We start from the raw sequence: 12,029 nt of genomic DNA on the forward strand, positions 1-12,029 counted from the left end.
GATTAACAACAAGTTCAACTTTGGATGTTATGTTTGAGAGGCAGATAAGCTCTTACAATTGATGGTCCAACAGGGAATTGAATACTTGTGTCTATAACTAGAAGAGAAATCTGAGCTACATAAATTTGGGATCATTGATGTACAGAGAAGAGACAAAGAAGCACATTATAAATAGAAAATGATTTTGAAAATTTTAATTATGAATGAGAAAAAAGAAGTGAATGGTTATAGAAGATTATTGTTTGTTTATTTCTCATGACAGTAGATCATGAAATTGTTCCTCAACAAAGAAGTTGGTGTAAGGTAGGACATAGCTGAAGCTTATGGGAGTGATCTAAGCCCCTGATTTTCACACTTGGCTGCCTATCACATTTACCTGGGAAATAAAAAAAATATTTTGAGACCCACTGACAGAGATTCTGATTTAACTGATAAGAGTGTGACCCAGACAAAGGAGCTTTTTAAACCTCCTCAAATGAATCTAACATGCAGTACAGTTTGAGAATGCTTCATCTAAACAGAGAAGAAAAAATGTGAACATGCAGGAGAGGACAATCTAAAGCAGGCAGCTGTGGAGGAATCAGATATTCTGGACCCTTGACAAATAAGTGAGGGGCTCAAGCAACAAAGAGAGGATGAGGAAGGAGCTGGAGTGATGGCTGAGTGCAGGTAAGAGAGGAGAAACGGTGCAGAGCATAGATGGAGATGTCATCCCGTTCACAAGAATGAATGAATCAGTAAGCCAGGAGGGTTAAGGAAGACATCCTGTACCTCACTTCTTGAAGAAGGTGGTAGCTAAGAACTGGTAGGAATAAAGGGTAAAATCACTTTCCACTAATGGAGAAAGATTTGATTCTTTCTGTAAAGAACACACAGAGACAACAAGAATAAGGGATAATATCTGACCCTCAAAAAAGAGTCAAAGGGTATCTGTGGAGACGGATTTGGAGCCCATGACCCATCTGTGGATATGGTAAGACTATAGAAGTTCCGAAATATAACTAACAGCTTCTTACCTGTTCCTTCCTGACCCTTTCATGATCTGTCATGGACTCTAAGGATCATTGCCCCTTCCATCCTGAGGACAGTGAGCTCTCCTGATCTTCCACTTTCTGACCTCACTTTGCTCTGGTTCTCTTTCCCCAAAAGCCACTCAGGGATCCTCATGGGAAGTTTTGGGACTAATACCTCTAGCACCACCAGCTTCACACTAACAGGCTTCCCAGAGATGGAGGGCCTACAGCACTGGTTAGCGGCCCTCCTCTTGCTGCTTTATGCTGTCTCCGCCCTGGGTAACATCCTAATTCTCTTCATCATAAAGGAGGAGCAGAGCTTGCACCAGCCTATGTACTACTTCCTGTCTCTGTTGTCTGTCAATGACCTGGGCGTGTCCTTTTCTACATTGCCCACCGTACTGGCTGCCTTGTGCTTTCATGCCCCGGAGACTGCCTTCGATGCCTGCTTGACCCAGATGTTCTTCATCCACCTTTTCTCCTGGACAGAATCTGGGATCTTGCTGGCCATGAGTTTTGATCGCTATGTGGCCATCTGTAACCCTTTGCGTTATTCTTCAGTGCTCACTGATATCCGTGTGGCTCACATGGGCATATCCATCATCATCCGCAGCTTCTGCATGGTCTTTCCATTGCCATTCCTTCTGAAGAGGCTGCCTTTCTGTAAGGCCAATGTGTTAACCCATTCCTACTGTTTGCACCCAGACCTGATCCGCCTGCCCTGTGGAGATACCACCATCAATAGCATGTATGGCTTGTTCATTGTTATCTCTGCCTTTGGTGTAGACTCAGTGCTCATCCTCCTCTCCTATGTGCTCATACTGCGCTCTGTACTGGCCATTGCCTCCCAGGAGGAGAGGCTTAAGACACTCAATACATGTGTGTCACACATCTGTGCTGTGCTCATCTTCTATGTACCCATGGTTAGTGTGTCCATGGTTCATCGATTTGGGAAGAATGCCCCTGAGTATGTGCACAAGTTAATGTCCCTGGTATATCTCTTTGTGCCTCCAATGCTCAACCCAATTATCTATTCCATTAAGACTAAAGAAATTCGTAAGAGGCTACACAAAATGTTTTTTAAGCCTAAGCTTTGATCAGGGAGAGATCTTCTGGGAACCTAAGTACCCTAGGAGTTTGTTGTTCTTGCCGATTTTGGCCCTGGAGCGTTTCAATCTCCTCCTGTAAATGTACCTCTGCTCGGTATCTGCTATTAGTTGTATGGGACAGCCTGGGTATAACCCATTAACTCAATACATCGGACTGCCTTACGCTGTAATTAACTATGTCACAAGTTGCCACAGATGACTTCTCTCAGATCTAACAAGGAAGAGGGTCTTCAATTAGACTCTTATATTTGTCCCAATGAACTAGTTACATCTATGCTTTCAAGTAAATCTCAAAACAGACAAACACCTATGTAAACCATGCTATAACTGAAGATTGTTACTTGAGATCAAAGGTATCACCTAATACATTTTAAAGGAATAATACTTTGAGTATCTTTAAACTTTAAAAATTAAAGACACACAATAGCTGTGACCAACTTTTGACTTTTGAAATAAATAAGACTATTTATGAGTCTTATAAAATGGAACCTATATGCTTGACATTCTGACTATGCAATACAAATGTTTACACCTGAACTTTACAAGTTAAAACAAGGAGAAAAAATTTGTGGAAAAAATCATATATTTCTATTCCTTGGACTTGACTTGGGGGATGACTAACTTTCTTCTAGAGAGCTAGTTAGCACTCTAAGTGGAAGGTGAACAGATACCAGTGATTGATGGTGGGGCGAGTCTGCTTCAGAGGCAACAGCAGTTGGGCCCACAATTTGCTGGAATATGGACGTTCATGGCTTTAGTGAGCACCCAAGCCCAGAGACTTCAGCACATGCTAGAGTAGAGCTGTAGAGTAAAGTAGAGAAGCTGAAGAATATCAAGACATTCAGAGAGCATAATCCCTGTAGAGTAACAGCCAGGAGGAGAGAGTAATCATCTGAAAATTAATGCAAAACACATAGAGCACAACCCACATAGGGCACGTGAACACTTGACAGAAGTAAACACAAGCATGGCAGCTTTCACTGGACAGAGGGCAGGCTATGGAATATGTCAGCTCTGTTGGATGACTGGAGGAGGCAGACACTGAGGCAGAAACTTAACACTTTTTAAAGAAACATCCTTTTCCATATTTGTTTTCTCAAATCATCATCAAATAACTTTTAAAAAATAAAGCCATAAGGACTGAGTGACATGACATTGCCCTAAACATAGCAACAATATATATCTGAATCTTCTCTGAACACCACCTGAATGCAAAATTCACCATCCATTACAAAAAATGAAACAGAATAAAAATATAGAGATAACATCTTCGACAGTATTAGATGACAGAGAAATGACAAGTACCCTCGAACAAGATAGTTATAGCCAAAGCACAAAGTTAGAAAGTATTTGGTAGGGAGCAGTGGAGTGAAGGGTAATAACCAAACTTATTCCAACAAGAAATGCCCGCCCCCATCACAAACATTCACCCCCAACAGGAGAGGATGGTAACCTAAACAGAAATCTAGGCAGGTGACCTTGAGATTGACTGGTGAAACTGGGAACCCTTACAAGGTCCAAGTCCTCATGCACCTGAGAGAATCAAAGAATGCTGTGGTGCTCCTAAGCATTTGAGAATCTCAGAAATGTTCAACAAATAAGCTTTTCCAGGAGGTTTTAACCTCAGCCTGAAGGAAACCAGAGATAAACAGATAAAGATCACTGAGTAAGGAAGACTGTACTGATGACAGGTGCAGGCTATAGAGGAAGCAGGTGCAAGATAGCGCCACAGTACAGAATAAAATTCTCAACTGCGTGTACCCCTTGGAAGGAAGGTTTGGAGAGCTCTAGGGTTGGAACAGAGGGAGGGAGCTAGACATCTTCTGGAAACACACAAGTGTGTCTGAGACACACAAGTGGCCTCAAAAATAGGTGTTCCTTTGCGCTGTTTGCACAATAGATGGCGCCCGAGAGCCACAAAGCTGGAAAAGCTACCGGCCATCCCCTCCCAGTCCAGAGAATCCCCCTCCCAGTCAGCTGGAAAACCATCCTTCTCTATGTATGGGTCCAAAAATCGGATATAAACTAACTCTCCACACAGATATGAGCGAAAAAGAAAGGAAGGAGAAAGATTAACCCACGGCCCTTAAAGTCATGCTTACAATTACAATGGGAATCTTTCCTCTTCTTTTAAAACTATTTTTATATCCTAATGCTTTGGTATCTATAACTGAATATCAGAAACCATATGGCTGACTTCAGTATTTCATAGGTTCTCCAACCACAGAATTGAAAAGTCACAGAATAAGGGGCAGAGTGAGTGCTAGGTGTAACACAAAGTATTTCTGTCATCATTTTGTTCAGTGATGCCTTATTTATTCCTTTAGCAAATGGAATGACTAACCTGTGCTGAGCACTGGGGCGGGGGCAGTGATAAGCACTGCTTCCTGATAACAAAGCATGTGACACTGGGAATGTTTTCTTGTGTGTGTCTCACCAGTTGAATATAAATGTGCTGGGCTAAGCTCTGAATAAGTAAGGGATCACTGCACAAAAAAAGTGAGAAATCCCTTTCATTGTTCTAGAACTGTTCACCTGCCAATCCTTAGTTGGACAAGGACCAGTGGGGTGTACACACACACACGCACACACACACACACACGCGCACACACACGCACACACACACACACAGTAAATATGACCTATGCATACTGACTGTGAATTAAAGAAAAATATACTGAGGAGGCAGAAAATTAAAAGTTCTTAATTCATTAATACAGAAAAAATCCTTTACATTTATTCATGTATATATGCATATGTTTTACTGCTGCCTAAAAAATATTGATAAAGTTACTAATTAACAGTATGTTAAAAGAAAAGTTTTCTTTTGGACATAAATTGCATGTGTTCAAACTGGTAAGGTTAGTATTTAATCTGATATCTAAATAAATGATACATTTATAAACCTGTTTATAATATTTCGTGTGGTTTGAAGGCTAACACAGTTAAGAAAGTGTATTGAAAATAAACCAGGATTGATTTAAAACTCATGTACAATTAATTGTCCAATTTATACCTAAGATGTGTCTTTTAACTTTCTCCCTAATAACTGTAAACTTGTTTTTCTACATTATTTGTAAAAACGTTCTTGCACATATTTGGATGCTTAATGTTGGATGGTAATAGAATGTAATCATTAATCTCCATCCTTGCTGAATAAATGAAATGAGAGCTATTTCCATTCCAGTGTTTGTAACCCAGGCGTATAAAGTTTTGGATATATGTTTCGCAGGAATTTCTTTGAGTTTCAGATTTATTTTACTTGCTTCTACATTTCATGTAAGATTTGTTTATGAAATTGCTGACTCCAGAATTTTGTGTTAAAATCCACCGTAGATTTAGTTTATACAATGTCATGTCAAATGTCCAATACAGAAAAGCCACTTAACACTCTCTTCTAAGCTGTTTAATATTCACAGAGGATTTTGTCTCAGTCAGGGACAATGTGCTTGACCACCAAGACTAGTATGTAAAGTTGACTCGGAGCCACTGTTGCTTACAGACTGTCTTCTGGGGTAAGAATACAGACAGCCATTCAGGAAGCTTCTTACTCCCAGGTTGTAATATGGGATATTTGCCCTAAAAAATAGCCTTGTGGTTCCCAGGCTTCATGCTGCTCTGCACAGTTCTCATAAACATTAACTACAGTCTCACGTTCTCTATCACACTGCAGCCGTTCCCAACGTGGCCTAGCTATGCAAGGGGGTATTTAAAAGGAATAGTTAGTAAACACATCTTGCGAGACTTTTTCATAACCCTACCATCTCCCTTCAGGCAGTTTTCTCTCGCAGACCCTAATGACTAAATTTCATAATCACGGAGCCCTTAAAACGAATATGGTGCCTCCCATGTTGTAAGTCACAATAAATACTTTTGGAGGAATAAAGGAATGAGCTGTGTTTCTTTTAAGCAAACCAGAAGTAAAGATTGTAATAAAAATAGTGTGTCACCAGAATTATATCCACTCCACTAAAAAAAAAGTGCTTTTTTTAGACTCAGGATTGAATAAAGGATAGTGACTAATATCTGTGCTAGGAAAAATGGAGATTGAGAAAAAAATTTTTTTTATTAACACCATTACTGGCCGTAAATGTTGTAAGATCAAGATTGTCCAATAACCAGCTCTGTCTGTTGCATTTCTATTAATTGAGATCTGTTTATAATCTAAATTTTTAATAAAGCTTGCCACACATCCATGCTTTGGATGAGTGATGCATGACTCCAGAAATGTATCGTAAGTTTTGGCTGGGGGCTATACTTTCTTTGTGAAGAATGTTGGGGGCTTATGCAAAGTTCAATGAAATAGCCAGTGTTTAGGTGGTGTCAGCTGACTCCTGAGTGACACATGTACAAAACAGACTAAATCAAATAATCATTTAACAGATAAAGTATCTCCTCTATTTATTTTCTTACATATATTTGATAAAGAAGTTTTCCACGGGTAATAGCAGAAAAGAAAAAGGAATAAAAACACTTCATATGAGAAATATGAATACAAACCACATACACCTACACCTAATCTGACAAATCCATTGAACAAGCTGTTGGCCTCTGACTTTGGCTTGAAAGATCCTCTAGAGGTTTCCAAGTATTATTTGAAACTGACCCCCATATTCTGAGGACAGGAAGAACCCGGAGAAAGATGCAGGCCGCCCCAGATCTGTAGGTGGCAGATTTAACAAGGAAACTTACATACTAGGTTTGTCCTGGATGACCCAAGGCCAGTACATCTTCACACCTGCTGCCAGAATCTTAAAAGTTTATATAGAGGGGGTCGCCTGGGTGGCTAAGTCAGTTAAGCGTCTGACTTCAGCTCAGGTCCTGATTTCGCAGTTCGTGGGTTCAAACCCTGTGTTGGGCTCTGTGCTGACAGCTCACAGCCTGGAACCTGCTTTGGATTTTGTGGATTCTGTGTCTCCCTCTCTCTCTGCCCCTCCTTCACTTGAGCTCTCTCTGTCTCTGTCTCTCTTTCTCTCAAAACGAAATAAACATTAAGAAAAAAAAAATTAAGTTTCTATGGAGGTTTTACCTGGGCTCAGTCATGTATATTTTATAGAAGGTTTCAGCAAGACATGACTATCTCAAGGTCATTTCCTTGGGGCTGCGTTAGGGAGAGGGAAGACAAACTCTATGCACATTCCAAGGACAGGGTCAGGGGTGAGGAGCCCCCACTGCTGGGGTCCAGCTCTTGGGTCAGCCAGCAGTCACGACTTCTCCATGACCTTCCCAACAGACATTCGTGTTCAGGTGCTGCTTGATGAGAGGTCCTCCTCTTCCCCTGCATGGGATAATTGCTCAGCAGGGACCCAATTACTTGTTTGAAGTTGGGAAGATAGTAATTCACAAAGTGACTGCTGACTTCATGAGCTGTTTGTTGTTTCTATGAAACTTGAGCCCTCTTCAGGGCACACACCCCACTGAGCTGTCTGGAGGGCATTCCTGTGCTCAGTGCACAGCCACCAACACATGGATCCCCTCTTTCCTGAACATGAAACAGAGCAGTGCAGGGTCCTGAGTCCACCCTGCATCAGCATGGTGGGAAAATATGTGCAGCTGACAAAAGAGGGTCGGATATTCTCCTGACGAGGCAATGCCCTTGCTGGGGAGAACTGTAACCCAGAAGAAAGATCGTCTGTACCCCTGATTCTGGGGAAGAGCGCTACTCATCCTGCTGAATCACAACAGCAGCAGCCAAGCTGTCCCATCCTAGCAGAACTGATCAAGTGTGGAGATGGCTTCCTGGAGGTGCGGTGAACCTCAGTGGGACTGAGAAATTGGGGCTGATGGTCAGCCATGCCCAGGGGCCTGGTCATAGCCCTTTGCTACCCTGCTCTCATTTCTGAAGGTTCTCCCACTTCCTGGGCTCACACAGAAATTAATTGCATGGAAGGCCACACAACGTGGATGTGTGTTTTCTCAATTCTGCATCACATTCTAGTTGTATTGATTTTACTGTGAGTCTTACTATGAGGCAAGGGGGTCAGGAACCCTACCCTACTGTAAGTCTTGTTCTAGTTCCATCTCTTTATTGACCCACCCAATGCAGGCCCTGGAGGATGAACTATGCACCCCTGACAGGCAATGCAAAAGCATGGCCTTTATTACTCAGACATTTTCCCCCACAAACCTCAGTATTGTTCCCCTGCAAACTTAGCTGAGCCAAGTTCAGTATGTAGTTTTCTTAGGTAACCTAATTTTCTTTTTTCTTTTTATTTTTTTTTAAACTCACACTTGTTTTCTTTTTCCATGTTTATTCATTTTTGAGAAAGATAGAGACAGAGTGTGAATGGGGGAGGAGCAGAAAGAGAGGGAGACACAGAATCGAAGCAGGCTCCAGGCTTCAAGCTGCCGGCACAGAGCCCGAGGCGGGGCTCAAATCCATGGACTGTGAGGTCACGATACCTGAGCCGAAGTCAGACGCTTAACCTACTGAGCCATCCAGGCGCCCTGTGACCTAATTTTCTAAGGCAGAACTAAGGGACATACAATAAAAGAAGTGTAAAATATTCTTTTCTCTTTTTAGTTGGCCAAATCCAGGTATTTTCCCATGTCATAGGGAAAAAGGTTGAGTTCAAAGAAAAGCTTGTTAAATAAAGAAAGACAAGAGAGTTTCCATTTTAGCAAAAAGCAGGGCTTAATCTCCACCTTCTGGGGACGGAAGACCCAGTAGTGGCCCTAAGTTCTTCCGAAGTACTTCATAAGAGGAGGAGAAACATAGGAATGTTTCTTCCTTATCCCCTGTAAACAAGCCACATTGGTAACTGAAAATGAAGAAAGAAGGGAGGAAATAAAGTGGAGAGGAGCCAGCGGCACGTATAGGAGGCTCCTATTCCAGTGCTCCTTGTCTTTGCTTCTTTCTACCCTTGGCTGTCAATGTTAGGCCTGTAGTGAAAAGGTCATCTTCTTCTTCTCCCTGGGGATGGAGTCAGAGAACGTTTTCCTCATTTTCATATATAGAAGGGTCCCCAACCCTTGCCTTTGCACCTATATAATAATTTAATCTGACTCTCAAGGCATAATAAATTACTACTGTTATTATTAACTGATGCAGTGCTTCTTGTATGAATCAAAAAGGTCATTATTGGGGTGCCTGGGTGGCTCAGCTAAGCATCTGACTTTTGTTCTCAGCTCAGGTCTTGATCTCAGGGTCATGAGTTCAAGCCCTCCATGGGGTGTGGAGCCTACTTAAGAAAAATGTATATATATATTACTTAAACTGACTGAAGACCATAGTCTGACTCATTATTTCCCATTTGAACTCATGCTGAGTGATGTTACAAGGGCACTGACATTATGATTCTCTTATTTCACTTATGGAACCCGGAATCCCAAATGCTTATATCGTTTCCATTCAGAAATAGTTCCCTCCCTCTGGCACCTGATACTTCACTTTCATATTCCCTTAGGGAGGGAGGGGAGGGTGGGTGATGGGTATTGAGAAGGGCACCTGTTGGGATGAGCACTGGGTGTTGTATGGAAACCAATTTGACAATAAATTTCATATTAAAAAAAAAGAAAACTCTAGATAACTTTATGCTCAGCTGTGCTGGGGTATCTGGCCCAGTTTCCCTTGTGTGTAGGTCGATCTCAACAGGGCAGCTCCTTAACTTAGTCTAGATGTAAGCCCAAAACTCATCTGAGAGTACTCTAATTCTGCCAAGGAATTTCTTATTGTATCCCACCTCCCTGGTATCAAGGAAAGAGAATGCAAGAAAGCTGATCTAACAGAAGGTGCAAAATAATTATTTTCTAGTGTCTAAGTCATAAATTCTCTATTGCCTCTCCCAGGGCTTTTTAGCTAGAAATTCTAGGAAGATATGATTTTTGACATCTGTTACCACATCATTATGTAGAAGAAAATTAAAATCCCAAGAAAGGAAGACAAAGAAAAATCATTTTATTAGTACAATGTTGAAAAGAAAAAAGGTCTATGGTTCAGATATTGAACCTCCCTGTGAGAGGATGGTTTAGTGAGCAGATGAAGGAAGCAGAGAAGAATCTGGAGTTTCTTCTAGATGTCAGCCTCTTTCAGCTTTTTGGGGTCATACATCGTATAGCAAGTTCTGACAATACATCAAATTTCACTTTGTGCTTTGAGTGTTTCGAAGCACTCATGAATGTTCAAGGTGACAGTGATGGTGAAGGGAAGGATAACTGTGGTAATGTTAATAGTGAGGCCAACTCGACAGAGGGTGGTCCTTGTTGGGGTTAGACACACAGAATGGAGATAGACAAGAACTGAGTCTCATCTGAATCACCTATCATCTATGTTATTCTGAAAAACTGACTTAATTCTCTACACCTCATGAGATTGTGATGAAGGTTAAATGAATTAAATCACATCAATTTCTTATAGAACCTGACACTTTTAGTGATGACACTCAATTTATTAGTTATTATAATATTGGTAATAGTTCTGTTATAAAAAATGATTCCTAGCTTACATCAATCTTCCTCAGGAAAATGTTATCTAATCACCAACATTCATCTCTCTATGAATGCCACTGAGGTTTGCTGATTGTACTACCATTTGTTTTGTGTTATCTCCACTTTCTGATCTTTTACTTTTCCCACACCACACACATCTATTTTATTATTTGTGATTGAAGATGATGACGATGATGATGACAATGACACCACGGATGAAGCCTTATGGCTACAGTCAACATCAGATATTAAAGGCAAGCATGAAAGTCATGTTTTCATGCGCCGAAACATACGGACAATGGTTCGGCGGATCTCCTTTGTCTTGGCGCTGTAAATGAGAGGGTTGAGCACAGGAGGTACAAAGAGGTAAACATTGGACATGAGGACATGTACATAGCGTGGGGCATGCTTCCCAAAGCGGTGCACTGTGGAGACCCCTATCATCGGCACGTAAAACACAAGTACAGCCAAGATATGTGACACGCATGTGTTGAGAACTTTCAGGCGTTCCTCTCGGGAAGCGATGGCCATGACCGAGTGCAGAATGAGCACATAGGAGAGGAAGATAAGAAACATGTCCATGCCAAAGGTGGATACAAGAACAAAGAGTCCATAGATGCTGTTGATAGTGATATCAGCACAGGCCAGCTTCATCATGTCTGGGTGAAGGCAGTAGGAGTGGGAAAGAGCATTGGATCTGCAGATAGGCAGCCTCTTGAAGAGGAAGAGAAGGGGAAAGAGGGTGATGAAGCTCCGAGCAGCCACAGCTATGCCTATTCCGGCAATGACTTCATTGGTGAGCACGGCAGCATAGCGCAAGGGATCACAAATGGCCACATAGCGGTCAAAGCTCATGGCCAGAAGAATGCCCGACTCCATCATGGAGAAGGAATGGATGAGAAACATCTGGATCAGGCAGGCATCGAAGGCAATGTTGCGGGCATTGAGGCAGAAGGTTCTGAGCACGGTGGGCAGTGTGGCCATGGACATGGCCACGTCACTGAAGGACAGCATGGACAGGAAGTAGTACATGGGCTCATGGAGGCTGGGCTCCACTCGCACGGCCTGCAGGATCACAGTGTTGCCTCCGAGGGCCACAGCATACATGACACAGAGGGGCCCTGCTAGCCAGGCATGAGAGCTCTCCAGCCCAGGGATGCCGGTCAGGAGGAAGGAAGCAGGATGAGTGACATTGAACAGTCCCATGGTTGGGGGGAGGCCAGGGCACTTTTCAGGATTGGAACCTGGGGACTTCTGGGAGTTGCCCCTACTGGAGGGCAAGAAGCCAGGGAGTAAGGCACACAGCGGGTGAAGTCTACACAGGTGGAAACTGATGCCTTCCTGAAATCACTGGTTAGAGGTAAATGTAGGCAAACTTTCTTTCTTCATTTTATGATCAGCAGGCCCCAGGAAGGGCTAATATTTCCTCTATTTTATGAAGAAAATTAAGACATTGAGAATGCTTCAAAAATATTACTTA

General features: G+C 42.2%; 2 protein-coding genes across 2 annotated transcripts; one reads left to right on the plus strand and one right to left on the minus strand.

The window, feature by feature from the left end:
- The first annotated feature begins 965 nt into the window (after nucleotides 1–965).
- On the plus strand, nucleotides 966–2,110 carry LOC125913753 (olfactory receptor 51I2-like). Its single transcript, XM_049618937.1, has one exon. The coding sequence runs from the start codon at nucleotides 1,166–1,168 to the stop codon at nucleotides 2,108–2,110; it is 945 nt and encodes a 314-aa protein (XP_049474894.1). The 5' UTR covers nucleotides 966–1,165.
- Nucleotides 2,111–10,789: 8,679 nt separating this feature from the next.
- LOC125913842 (olfactory receptor 51I2) lies at nucleotides 10,790–11,809 on the minus strand. The gene has a single exon (XM_049618950.1). It carries the CDS (start codon nucleotides 11,753–11,755, stop codon nucleotides 10,817–10,819), a length of 939 nt encoding a protein of 312 aa, XP_049474907.1. The 5' UTR covers nucleotides 11,756–11,809; the 3' UTR covers nucleotides 10,790–10,816.
- Nucleotides 11,810–12,029: the final 220 nt, after the last annotated feature.

This window comes from Panthera uncia, chromosome D1 (assembly GCF_023721935.1).
Source record: "Panthera uncia isolate 11264 chromosome D1, Puncia_PCG_1.0, whole genome shotgun sequence".
Lineage (NCBI taxonomy): Eukaryota > Metazoa > Chordata > Mammalia > Carnivora > Felidae > Panthera > Panthera uncia.

Coding starts and splice junctions, on each gene's coding strand:
- LOC125913842 (XM_049618950.1), bottom strand. CDS start 11,755: ATGGGACTGTTCAATGTCACTCATCCTGCTTCCTTCCTCCTGACCGGC.
- LOC125913753 (XM_049618937.1), top strand. CDS start 1,166: ATGGGAAGTTTTGGGACTAATACCTCTAGCACCACCAGCTTCACACTA.